The sequence below is a fragment of the Periophthalmus magnuspinnatus genome, chromosome 3, assembly GCF_009829125.3.
Source record: "Periophthalmus magnuspinnatus isolate fPerMag1 chromosome 3, fPerMag1.2.pri, whole genome shotgun sequence".
Taxonomy (NCBI): domain Eukaryota; kingdom Metazoa; phylum Chordata; class Actinopteri; order Gobiiformes; family Gobiidae; genus Periophthalmus; species Periophthalmus magnuspinnatus.
In genome coordinates, this window is record NC_047128.1 from 492,244 (window position 1) to 506,122 (window position 13,879).

At 48.4% G+C, this 13,879-nt stretch overlaps 1 protein-coding gene across 2 annotated transcripts; it reads right to left on the reverse strand.

Moving 5' to 3' along the window:
- Positions 1 to 659: 659 nt before the first annotated feature.
- Positions 660 to 13,580, reverse strand: lmnl3 (lamin L3). Of its 2 annotated transcripts, XM_033990668.2 has the most exons (12): positions 12,967 to 13,580; positions 10,982 to 11,138; positions 9,591 to 9,716; positions 8,728 to 8,898; positions 7,718 to 7,843; positions 5,970 to 6,190; positions 5,657 to 5,873; positions 4,020 to 4,127; positions 3,050 to 3,166; positions 2,695 to 2,790; positions 1,851 to 1,899; positions 703 to 868 (listed from the first exon to the last, which is right to left on the reverse strand). In XM_033990668.2, exons 1-11 carry the CDS (start codon positions 13,365 to 13,367, stop codon positions 1,861 to 1,863), a joined length of 1,779 nt encoding a protein of 592 aa, XP_033846559.1. In that variant the 5' UTR covers positions 13,368 to 13,580; the 3' UTR covers positions 703 to 868; positions 1,851 to 1,860. The 2 variants fall into 2 exon arrangements, with proteins under 2 accessions (XP_033846567.1, XP_033846559.1); XM_033990676.2 differs by lacking the exon at positions 1,851 to 1,899 and having other exon boundaries at positions 660 to 868.
- Between the last annotated feature and the right edge of the window lie 299 nt (positions 13,581 to 13,879).

Sequence of the window (13,879 nt, forward strand, 5' to 3'; positions counted from 1 at the left end):
TTGACAGAAGAACTCAGCCTAAATCTGCAGTTTGTGTGTTAAACATGTGAGAATGAAACAAAACTCCAGGTCTGTTTGTGACGAGGAAACGACATTAGATCAGATCAGAGCAGTGCATCATGGGACATTTCCTCTTCATCTTTAAACTCGTGGGCCTTGCTGTGATTTTAAACTAAATGTCTGGATCAGAGGTTGTGTTGTTGCAGTTTCACATGTTCACCTGCAGATGGCGCCATTGTTCTTCACGGAGCAGGTTCCAGCGTCACGTGACTCTGGTGTCTGGACTGTAGGGGGGTCAGTACATGGTTTTGTTGGACTTTTCACATGCGGGTTTTTCATAGATCCTTGTGAAACACTGGACATTAAATTAAATATCACATTTTAAACGCTCTGGTCTTTTCTTTACATAAAAATGATAAAAAAAGAGACTGGAGATTTTATTTTTCGCTGTTTTTCCTCATATTTCCAGAATTGTCAGAGAAGAGAGAACAGGGTGAAAAATGTTTTGTAAAACTGTTTTTTTACTTCAAATCTCTAAAAACAGAAGAGCTGCACTTTGGTTCTTCTAAACTACAACATGTTTTTGGTTCAGTTTTACAATAAGAGGAAACTCCAGAGGCTGAATCTGCTCAAACGTCACAAAACGCCGCATGTTTTTTAAGAATCCTTTATTAATATTAAATTAAAACATTTCTTGGGCAAATGAGATCTGCTGCGGTTCAAGGCATTTCTGTGGCGGCTCATGTACAGGACATGTCTGGAGCTCGAGGGTGAAGTCCGAGAGAAGCAGAGATGAGGTCAGGGGGCGAGGGCGGTCAGGGGGCGAGGGCGGTCACATGACGGCGCAGCTGGCGTCCTTACAGTGATCCTGCCAAAGAAACAAACTCAGTGAAAAACACATGAACTTCAAAATGTCCAAATATTAGTGAAGAAGTGAAAGGAGGCGGGTCAGAATCACACACACACACGGGTCAGAATCACACACACACGGGTCAGAGTCACACACACGGGTCAGAGTCACACACACGGGTGTCAGAGTCACACACACGGGTCAGAGTCACACACACGGGGGTCAGAGTCACACACACGGGGGTCAGAGTCACACACACGGGGGTCAGAGTCACACACACGGGGGTCAGAGTCACACACACGGGGGTCAGAGTCACACACACGGGGGTCAGAGTCGCACACACACGGGTCAGAATCACGACTAAAATCACCAGGGTCTGCCAATGGTCCAAAAATAAAAAATAAAAAAAATAAAAAATAAACCCCGGCAGGAACTAAAAACCTAAACATGTCAAACTAAACTCCAGAGCCTAAAACCACATCCTCATCCAGAGTGAACTGGAATAAAACCAGGAGTGAAAACTCTGGAGTTTTAAATTGTGTTAAAAACAAAAGACAAAAAAAGAGAAAAGGTTCATTAGAAAAGATTTAAACTCCTGATGTTTGTAAAGTCGCAGCATTAAACAGAATTAGACAAAAACATGCAAAAAAAATACATTTAAAAGGTGAACTGTACATGTCACACATGGAGATGTCACAGCTTTGCCTGGAATGTTCCGCAGACTGGCTTTAAACTGGTCTGACATTTATCCAGTGCGGGTGTTTTTTGCTACAAACATCTTGAAAAACTAATGATTCACTGTGGAACATTCTATGGCAAAGAAACAGGACAAACCACAGAAAATGAACAGAGCCAACACGCCGATGAGTAAAGCTTCAACATGCAACTTTCTGCAGCTCAGAGGCAGATTAGACTCGGCACAGAAGCAGCAGGTGAGACGAGCCGGAGCCGTGAGGAGCCACGAGGAGCCGTGAGGAGCCGTCTGCAGACACACACATACCTCCAGCTGCTCAACACACAGAGCAACATTTCCTCTTCTTTTTCTTCGGCTTCAGAGTTTGGAAGAAACAAAATGAGTTTAAACTTTAAACAAAACACAAATCTGACACAGTTCAGATCTGACGACGGCATTTGGCTCATTTTTAATCAAACAAACATCTCAGGTTCACCTCAGGATTTACATGGGAATTTAGTCCAGACTCAGACATTAGATGGAAATAAAAAAATATATACACACATAGAAATGGAAAATATTTTGTCATATTTAAGTCAAAATATTAAAATAAAATATAATCAAAATTGAACAATGATTATCTTATCACAGATTCTGCAAACACATTAAACAGGAAAGTGAAAAACCTGAAAATATTCTGGTTCAATATAATAACCAAGTTAAAATATTAAAATTTAAATGATTAAAAAATTCTAAAATAAAAATTGAACAATGATTATACAAATGTGATATTAAAAAAAACAAACAAAAAACAAACAAAAAAACAAAAACATTGGAATAAAGTTTTCAGACTCACATTAAACAGGAAAAATCAGCACATATTTTGTCCAGGTCAGACAGTGCAGTTCCTCTGGTTGTAGCTCGTTTAATGGAGGTTTATTAAACATTTACACATGAACTTTGTCCAGACTCAAACATTAGAGGCCAATTTAAATAAATAATTTTGAACCATGATTATGTAAATGATTAAAAAAAACATTGTGATAAAGTCTAAACTCAGACTTTGACCTGGTTCAGACGTTTGCTCTGGTTTGTCCGTTTCCTGTTTAGACAGTGCAGTTCCTCTGGTTGTATCTGGTACAATGGAGGTTTATTATTCCAGAGTTTTTACCTGTCGCCTGAACTGCTGCATTTCACTGTGAACCATGAACTCCTCAAAGTCCAAGTCCGGGTCCGTCTGGATCCTGGTCCTGCGCTCGGACACCTCCTGAACGACAAGAGACAACTTTATGTTTACGGCAAAAAAAAAAACAACTTGAGCTGAACAAAGAGCTTCAGATAAAAGTCAAAAGTCCAGTCTGAAGATCTACAGTCACTAACAGACGCATCTCGACAGTGAAGGCGTCGAAAACATGGACACGACTAAAAAACGCCGCAAACTAAAAACGTCCAGGGTCTAAAAACGACTTGACTAAAACTCCAGTGTCTGCTCATATAAACCCTGGAGTTCTTCTTCTTCTTCTCACCTCGTAGTTGGGGTTGAGGAGGATGATCCTGACGTCCGTCGCCGGGCCCCAGGTCGCGTGACTCTCCAGCACCAGGTCACGAGACTCCGCCTCCTCCTCAGACCCAGCCGCCCAGATCTGACCAATCAGAAACAAGACAATCCCCATCAGTATGTATGTATAGAGTGTTTTTAACAGTCCTCCAGACCACCAGGGGGCGCTCGGCTTCAGAAGAGATCCAGCCATCATCAGACGACGCACGGGGCGGGGCTAAAGGTTCTACTGTAACCGTGGCAACGCTCTTTTGTTGTATATTGACCTGAGCGGCGGCGTCAGGTTTAGGAACAGGTACGTTTAGAGTTTTCGGTCGAGTTTTCTGACCAGGCGTCGGCGAAACGATGCTGTAAATTTTAGACAAAAAAAATTCTAAATAAAAGTTGTAATTGTATTTAACAGATCACATAAATACTGTCATGTCTGTGAAACTTAAAAATATTAGCTGCAAATACATTTAATCATGAAACGACCTCACTCTTTGGAAAACAGCAGGTAAGCCCCGCCCCCGGATGAAATGCCAAGAATTTGGGGAGTCGCGGTTAGCTCGCTCTGACACCTCCCGTTTCCAGACGCCCGAGAGCCGTTGTTCAGTTTCAGAGTGAAGCCGTCGTGTCACGTGACCTCGCACTTTGACCTCAGATTGAAAATGTTTGTTACGCTCGACCAAACCAGCGACAGAGTGAAACGCCCGGAACGAACACGAGCAAAACAAGACTCAAAGATCAAACAGCAGCACCGGTGTACGCAGACACTGAGGGAGAGGACGGTTAAGTGTCTTGCCCAAGGACACAACAGCAGCAGCAGCATTCATCTGTGGGAGCCGGACTCGCGCCTCCGGCCTGTAGCGCCCCCCAGTGCAGCTTTGAGGAGGTGCGTTTGTGCTGCACAGGGTCAAATCTCATTTGTACAAACGGTTCCAGAGAAGGCGTCTCACCGTGAGCGTCTGTCCCCCCGTCAGGACACACGGAGACGGGATGTCGAAGGAGATCTCCCCCGAGTCTGGATAAAGCCTCCGCACCACCCAGCCGCCCAGACACTGCTCCTGGACACACGGAACACACGGAACACGCGAGGAACACGCGAGGAACACGCAAGGAACATGATGAACATTTTACTGTACAAAACATTTTAGATATATCAATTTTTATTTTATTTTTTTCTGGCAGTAAAAGTGATTTGGAGCAAAGTTCAGATCACAGACTATTTTTTAAATGGGTAAAGATTTTGTTTATATTGAGGAAATGGATATTTAAACAGTTTTTATTTATTTTTAAGACAAAATATCAAACCAGAAATTGTGACGGATCAAAATGAGAGAGAAAAGTGAGGTCCAACCCAACAAACACACACCTGAATGGTTCCACACTGCGGCATTTTCTGATCACAAACAGACCTGGAGTTGTGTTTTGTTTCATTCACACACAAACCCTGCATGAAAACACTCTGTTCCACCTTGTGATGTCATCATGTGGTGATACAGGAAGTGCTCCACTGTGTTTTTAAACTCCACACACCTTCATTTATAGAATCATTTGGATCATTTCAGTCCTGGAGTTGTCTCTTATCTCGACTCAACTAAAGGAAAAAGGAGGAGTTAACTTGAAAACTACCACTTGATGACATCACAAGGTGGAACGTCGCATTTTGATCTTTGTAGATGTTACAGACGAATAATAAAGTGACTCAAACATGTGAATGAAACAAAACAAGAAAAAACAAATATAATCATTTTTTTATGGAAAGTCTCAATGAAAAGCCTCTCCATGTCACATCTCCTTGACAACCAGAGTCCAGTCCCCACAGAGTCCAGTCCCCACAGAGTCCAGTCCCCACAGAGTCCAGTCCCCACAGAGTCCAGTCCCCACAGAGTCCAGTCCCCACAGAGTCCAGTCCACAGAGTCCAGTCCACAGAGTCCAGTCCCTCGAGTCCACACAAACACTTCTTTGCCGCTGCTGCTAATATTAAAATATATTTGTCAGATCTGCGTCTCATGTCAAACGTTCCTCAAAGAGACCTCAGTAAATCCCAAAGTCCAGTCAGGTCAGGTCCACCACACTCTGGACTGCTTCTATCACCACCAGTGACCTGTGGGGGGCGCTCTAGGCAGGACATGTTCATCTCTTTTGGGACATTGCCACAGTCTGTCCAGCACTGAGCTTTATCTGGGACATTGTGCCTTTTGATCCTGACAAAAAACAAAACATTTTCCCACAAAAAGTCCCTCTAAAGACCTGAGCAGGATGGAGTCATGGGAGTTTTACAAATGTTCAACCAGTCGACCTCTGATATTTTAAGATTCACTTCCTTTTCCTCGTGCCTCTTTTATATTTACAGTAGAAATACTTTTTGCTGGTTGTAAACTTGGTGGTTATTTGTTTCTTGGGAGTTTTGCCTTTACAAACAACATTTTTCACCAGAAACAAAACCCAACTCCAGGTCTGTTTTGGAGGAGAACATCATCAGAACATGGATTAAAGCTACAAGAGTCAGTTTTTTGTGTAAAATAGGACCAGAAACGGCTCTAAATCACTTTTCTGCCAAGATTTTCTCAGTAAAAATGAACTTCTTACGATGCTGGAGTTGTTTTTGAGTCGGATGAACCTGCCCTTGGCGTCCACCTCACTCACACTCACTGAGCCGCTCTCGGAGGAGCAGGAGGACATTTTGGAGGCCGGGGAGCTGCCTGTAGGACCCTCGTGTTTCCTCTTCCTCCCCCGCAGACGCTGCCGCTCCTCCTGGGTGCGGGACACGGCGGTGCGCTGGGACGGGCTCGGGGACAGCTGCAGCCTGGAGGTAAAAACGAGACGCGTGTCCAAACTTCTGCCTGGTCGTGTACATCATCGGTTCTAAACATGACAATAAAACACTTTTCCCAGAATCCACCTCTGCTCCTCGACCTCCAGCATCTTCCTGTAGGCGTTGATCTCCATGTCCAGAGCCAGCTTGGTGTCCAGGAGCTTCTCGTAGTCCTCCAGCTGAGAGAACATCTGACTCCTCAGGCCCAACATCTCCTGCTCTTTAGCACTGAGCCGCTCCTGCCACACCTGACGCTCCCGGTCCAGGGTCCGCTCCAGCTCCTGCACACGGCTCTCCAGGGACATTTTCTAACACACACACACACACACAAACGCACACCAACACACACACGAGGAGGACAGTCGAGGTCATTTACAAACTCACTATTGTCCTAGATCTGTTTTATTATTATTCTATGTGAGACGCTTTGGGCTTTGAACCAGACAATCACAGAAAATTAATGTTTCCATCACTCGAAAATCACTTTGTTTATAAAATCTGACTCTAGATTTTACCCAGACGGACAAAAGGAGCACCACAGCCCCATCGAACCCGAGGAGGACACACCTCAGTCTGAGAGATCTGGACCTGAGACGCACTGACCTCGCTCTGGAGGATCTGGACCTGAGACGCACTGACCTCGCTCTGGAGGATCTGGACCTGAGACGCACTGACCTCGCTCTGGAGGATCTGGACCTGAGACGCACTGACCTCGCTCTGGTGGATCTGGACCTGAGACGCACTGACCTCGCTCTGGAGGATCTGGACCTGAGACGCACTGACCTCGCTCTGAAGGATCTGGACCTGAGACACTGACCTCGCTCTGAAGGATCTGGACCTGAGACACACTGACCTCGCTCTGAAGGATCTGGACCTGAGACACACTGACCTCGCTCTGGAGGATCTGGACCTGAGACGCACTGACCTCGCTCTGGGGGATCTGGACCTGAGACACACTGACCTCGCTCTGGGGGATCTGGACCTGAGACGCACTGACCTCGCTCTGGAGGATCTGGACCTGAGACGCACTGACCTCGCTCTGGAGGATCTGGACCTGAGACACACTGACCTCGCTCTGGAGGATCTGGACCTGAGACACTGACCTCGCTCTGGAGGATCTGGACCTGAGACACTGACCTCGGTCTGGAGGATCTGGACCTGAGACACTGACCTCGGTCTGGAGGATCTGGACCTGAGACGCACTGACCTCGCTCTGGGGGATCTGGACCTGAGACGCACTGACCTCGCTCTGGGGGATCTGGACCTGAGACGCACTGACCTCGCTCTGGGGGATCTGGACCTGAGACGCACTGACCTCGCTCTGGAGGATCTGGACCTGAGACACACTGACCTCGCTCTGGAGGATCTGGACCTGAGACGCACTGACCTCGCTCTGGAGGATCTGGACCTGAGACGCACTGACCTCGCTCTGGAGGATCTGGACCTGAGACGCACTGACCTCGCTCTGGGGGATCTGGACCTCAGACACTGACCTCGCTCTGGAGGATCTGGACCTGAGACACACTGACCTCGTTGCGGTAGCTCTGGACCTCACACACTGACCTCGTTGCGGTAGCTCTGGACCTCACACACTGACCTCGTTGCGGTAGCTCTGGACCTCACACACTGACCTCGTTGCGGTAGCTCTGGACCTCACACACTGACCTCGTTGCGGTAGCTCTGGACCTCACACACTGACCTCGTTGCGGTAGCTCTGGGCCTCACACACTGACCTCGTTGCGGTAGCTCTGGACCTCACACACTGACCTCGTTGCGGTTGCTCTGGGCCTCACACACTGACCTCGTTGCGGTTGCTCTGGACCTCACACACTGACCTCGTTGTGGTAGCTCTGGAGCTGTGAGCTGAGCGTCTCCAGTCTGAGTTTGGCGTTTTCGAGTTCATCTTTCGTGGCAGAGATGGAGTTGGTCTTGTCCTTCACCGTCTGCTGAGCGTTCTGCAACTGAAGACCACGACACAAAGGCTTAAAGTGACAGGACGGACGACACATTTATGAAAGGGCCTTCTAAAAACACATGAGACCTTCTTACAAACACTTTTGGCTTTCACAAAATGTTTAAACTTAAAATGGATTTGATCTTCCAGAAGAACAAATACACAAGAAATTCAGCTGTTTCAGAATATTTTGACTGATATTGCAACACAAAATTCTAATTCTGTCACGATTGTAAGTTAAACATTTTCTTAAATTATTTCTTATAAAAATACGACTGATCCCCCAATTACTGCGCATTAGTGTGATGTCATCAGTGTGCGACCCTCTACTTCCTGTAATTTTCAACGTGTTTTTCATCTTTTCTTCACAAACTGCTTCTTGATTTTTGTAAAATTATGATTATATTTATATTTAAACATTATTTATCCTCCAGAATCACCAAAACAAAGTCTGTCCAAGTAAAGGGAACAAACGCTTCATAACTTTGATCTGGAAAAAGGGGCGTCATCTTCAGCTTCATGTTATGTGCAATATTTTGAGGATTTAGTTTAAAATTGTTAATCACTACGGCAACAGTCCAAATTGATATCCACAGATACAAGATTAATATTGTTCAGATACTTAATTCAAACTTTATAGTATTAAACTCTGACTTGGTTCTCACAGCTCAACGGCTCGTCTCCATGGAGATAGACAAGTTTAATGTCATACGGTGGAACATTCCAGGCAAAGCAGTGTAAGGCATTTTCTAGCATCTGCACGGAACATTAAACTTTCTGACTTTATGTTTCAGTTATGATCCTCCTCATGATCATCCTCCTCCCCCCTCCTCCTCCTCCTCCTCCCCCTCCTCCTCCCTCCTCCTCCCTCATACTCCTTCCTCCTCGTACCTTGGAGGTGAAGGTCTTGTCCAGCTCCTCCCTGTACTGCAGGAGCTGGGCCTCGTGGTCGTGTCTCAGTTGTGTCATGGCGTCGGCGAGTTTAGACTCAAACTCTGTGCGTCGAGCCGTCTCCACCTCCAGGAGCCGGCTCTCGCTACGGCTCCGGATCTCCTGAGTCTCCTACGAACGACAAGAAACCGATGAAAAAAACATGATCTACAGCATCTTTCCACGACGTTTCACTGCTGAAGTATGTCACATTTTCAGACTGATGCCACCTGCTCGTCTCCATGGAGATGCTCTGATTGTCCCACAGCATGGCATTAAACCTTTTCATTTTGCATTTATCCAATTACAGGTGTTTAACGGCCACCTCTCCACAGATCTGACTTGACTTTGGCTCTACGGTGTTTGATAAGTTTAATGCCAGACTGTGGAGCATTCCAGGCAAAAAAAAATAACATCTCCATGGAGACGAGCAGGTGATCAAATGCACTTTTCCCCGCGGTCAGACCAGGGTGGACTTTTGCCGAATCCAAAAAGCCAAAAACAACAACAACAACAACAACAACCTGAACGCAAACTGTACACAACGGACTTACTTGGACAGTATCAGGAAGTGCGTCGTTAGCATGCCACGTAAGTATTAACCTACACATCTGGACAATATCTGTGCTGGGAGTAAACGTGCTCAGATACATCTCCAAACACACAGGATCTTTAAGGACTTTTTCAGGATAGACACCCAGTCCAAGGATCTAGTTTCAGTTTAGCCAAACCTCATTTCCGAACATAAATCCCGAGAATGTTCTAGACGCTTCTTTAAAGTTCTTCTCCAGTAGGACGTTCACTCCCACAGACGACGTCCTCACCTGTTCGCTCAGGTTCTTCTCAAAGGCCAGCTGCTCCTTGGCCGTCTGGAGCTGGTTTTGTGCGTCGATGCGTTGGACCATCTCGTCGCTCAGAAGGTTCTTGGTGTTGGCGAGTTCTCCCTCCACCTGGACACACACGATCAACACGGTATCACAAACGTTCAACGGATTTAATACAAACGGCCGAACGGATATTTACGGAATTCTCAAACGGAATTCTCAAGGAAGTTTCAGAAATCAAGAATAAAATAAATATATAAAAGACGGATGATCTCAGGTCTGTCACGGATTTAACCAAAGTTCTTCCATTTTTTTAGTCAAGAAGTTCAATGAAAAGTTGAATTATTTTGTCTAAAAGGAGAATAGTCCATTTTACAGCTGAGGGGGTGTTTCCCATAATGCTTTGTGCTGTGAGGTCACAGTCCATTTTAGCGACAGAAAAGCACCAGGACTAAACAAGTAAAGGTCATTTCACACGAGGCCTCAGGTCCATGAAAAAGACTGTTCTCTCGGAGGGAAACGCGAGGTCTCGGGGCGAAACAGGAGGTCTCGGGGCGAAACAGGAGGTCTCGGGGCGAAACAGGAGGTCTCGGGGCGAAACAGGAGGTCTCGGGGCGAAACAGGAGGTCTCGGGGCGAAACAGGAGGCCTCGGGGCGAAACGCGGGGCCTCGGGGGGAAACGCGGGGCCTCAGAGGGGAAACGCGGGGCCTCCGAGTGCGGCTGACCTCACACAGACCGACGCTGTGGCAGTAAAAGTGTTTGATTGTGTAAAAAGCCTCAGATGGTGTGATTTGTGTGAACGAGCTCAGATGACAGACTCACTGCCCCAAAACAGAAGTAAAACAAAAGACATGGGACGATAAACCACGTCATCGTTTATCGAGATAAAGGGTCGACAACAAGCGCTCGTGGGACATTTTATATAAACGTGATAATCGCCGACAAAGATAATCATTTACATTAGAAAACACTTTATCCATGATGTTCTCCATTAGATCATAGTTATTTTCACTGAGAACAAAGTAAAATTTAACAAAAACTTCATTAACTTAGAATTAATATTTATCCATAACATTTTAAAACCTCAGTAACTTTAATCATTATCGTGACATAATCGTTAATCATGGCCAAAATGATTGTGATTGTCGTGACACAAAATTTCTATATCGTCCCGTGAACTAAATGTAGAGCCACTGGGGGGCGCTGCAGAGACATGTGAACAGCCCTAAAGTGCAACTGTTCAAACTCATTTATTTATTTAAAGCTCCACATTAAACTGGTTCTTTTTGTTTTGTATAAATCTGACGCTGCAGTGCGTCCGAGGGCCCGGGGGGTTGTGGGGGTGATTCCCGAGGGCGGCGGGGGGCGGGGCTAAACGGTTTGGACGTACATTTCGGAGCTGGTCCTGCAGGTCGCTCGTCTGCTCCTCCAGTCGCTGTTTGTCCGACCGCAGCTTCGACACCTCGGCGTCTCTGGACGTCAGCGCCGCCTCCGCTCGCCTCCACTGGGACACGGCGCTGGTCAGATCCGCCTCGCTCTTCTGCTGCCTGAGGACAGGTCAAAGGTCAAAGGTCAACGTCCACTTCAGACGACACGTTTAACGACGTCATACAGAGAACAGAGTTTTTTACAGAACAACAGACGAGAGTTATGTCTGTGAACCTCAGAGAGGAGGAGAGCGGGAGGAGAGAGGAGGAGAGAGGAGAAGGGAGGAGGAGAGAGAGAGGGGGGAGGAGGAGGAGAGAGGGAGGAGGAGGACAGAGAGAGGGGAGGAGGGGAGAGAGGAGGGGAGAGAGGAGGGGAGAGAGGAGGGGAGAGAGGAGGGGAGAGAGGAGGGGAGAGAGGAGGAGAGAGAGGAGAAGAGGGGGAGGAGGAGAGAGGGGGAGGGAGGAGAGAGGAGGGAGAGAGAGGAGGAGAGAGGGAGGATGAGGGAGAGAGGATGAGGGAGAGAGGATGAGGGAGAGAGGATGAGGGAGAGAGGAGGAGAGAGAGAGGGAGGAGAGGGGAGGAGAGAGGAGGAGAGAGGAGGAGAGAGGGAGGAGGTGGAGAGTAAGGGGAGGGAGAGTGGGAGAGGAAGAAAAAGAATGGAGAGAAAGGGAGAGGAAAGAGGAGGGATAGAGGGAAGATAAGAGGAAAGGAAGAGGGTAAAGGAATGTAGAGAAAAAAGACAAACAGAGGGAGAGAGAGACAGAAAAACAGAAAGAGAGGGAGGGAGACAGAGAGAGGGAGGAGAGTAATGGGAGAGGAAGAAAGTAAAAGAATGAAGAGAATGGAGGAAGAGGGAAAGGAAAGAGGAGAGATAGAGGGAAGATAAGAGGAAAGAAAGAGGGTAAAGGAATGTAGAGAGAAAAAATAGAAACAGAGAGAGAGAGAGAGAGAAATATTCAGGAAAGGTTCACTTCCGTCAGTGGGACTTTTTAATATCGATTCCTGCAAAAACCAGGATCTAGTTTCGATACTCGTTTCAGTATCGATTAGAATCTGATTTCAGCCCTGGTCTGTTAAAGCTGCACTGTGTCACTTTTCTACCTGTAAACACAGAGGACGTACTGGGGTTTTACATTTCTGTTTTATATTTGTGTAAACTGTTCAGACAAAAACATCCCCAGAAAACAGAGGATCTGTTTAAAGTGCACTGTGGAACTTTTCCAGGCTCTACTGGAATTTCCCCAGTGCAGGACAAAAAGGCCGAAGTTCACACGTCAACGTTTATGTTGAGATTTGAACCAACAACCTCCAGATCAGATCAGACTGAGACTCACGTGTTTTTACCTCGAGTCACAGAAGAAACAAAGTCACAGGAAAAGACCAGACATCTGGACAAACGTCACATCCACAGACCTGACACCTGGAGCACTCTGGGACACACACCTCACTCTGGGGGACACACACACCTCACTCTGGGGGACACACACACCTCACTCTGGGGGACACACACACCTCACTCTGGGGGGGACACACACCTCACTCTGGGGGGGACACACACCTCACTCTGGGGGGGACACACACCTCACTCTGGGGGGGACACACACCTCACTCTGGGGGACACACACACCTCACTCTGGGGGACACACACACCTCACTCTGGGGGACACACACACCTCACTCTGGGGGACACACACACCTCACTCTGGGGGACACACACACCTCACTCTGGGGGACACACACACCTCACTCTGGGGGACACACACACCTCACTCTGGGGGACACACACACCTCACTCTGGGGGACACACACACCTCACTCTGGGGGGGACACACACCTCACTCTGGGGGGGACACACACCTCACTCTGGGGGGGACACACACCTCACTCTGGGGGGGACACACACCTCACTCTGGGGGGGACACACACCTCACCCCTCCTCCTCCTCACCTGGAGTGCAGTTTCTTGTTCTCCTCGGTCAGACCTCCACACTCTATCTGGAGCCGGGCCCTCTCCGTGGCTACTCCGTCCAGGCTGCTCCTCACGTCCGCCAGCTCCTCCTCGTACATGCGGCGCACGTGGCTCATCTCGCGGCTCTTTGACTCTTCGTTCTGCTCCAGACGCACGAGCAGCGCCGCGCGCTCAGACTCCAGCTCCTGCACGCGCTGGATGTAGTTGGCGAGGCGGTCATTGAGGCTGCGCAGTGCGTCCTTCTCCTGGAGCCGGGACAGGCGCGTGGGGCTGGTGGAGGAGGAGGTGGAGGAGGACGGGGTCGGGACGCGGCCGGAGGAGCGCGCGCTGCGGCCGCTGCGGGTCCCGGGGGCCAGGGGCGTGGAGGTGGCGGACGCCATGACTGCGCGCGGACGGAGGAGTTTCAGGTGGAGTTTGTGGAGGCGCGGGACGGGGCTGTGCGCGCGGGGAGTGCGGGTTAAAGCGCGCGTGAAGAGGAACAGCGCGCGGTCATGTCAGGGGTCAACGCGGGCTCCGATTCACCTGCTCGAGAGCCGAACAGAGCCGAAAAGAGCCGCAGCTGAAACTCATCAGCTCGAGATGCGCAGCGCCGCCTCTGGACACAAAGTCACCCGCAGTGGACACGAGCGCATCCGGGAGGACAGGAGACACCGAGGACACCGAGGACACTGGAGACACGCCTGTGAAAGCGCGCGCGTGTCCTCTGACCCCACAGTGACCCCTGACCCCTCACCCAGAGCGCGTGAGCTCAGGGCGCAGCGCGTGCACGGCCCTGGTTCAAGTCCAGGTCACGTGTCTGTGTGTGAGTTTTATTTTGAAAGTCTCCCGTGTCTCTTCCGGTGTCTCTGTGTCTCTGTGTCTCTTGACTCCAATGTGATGCATGAATCAGCTG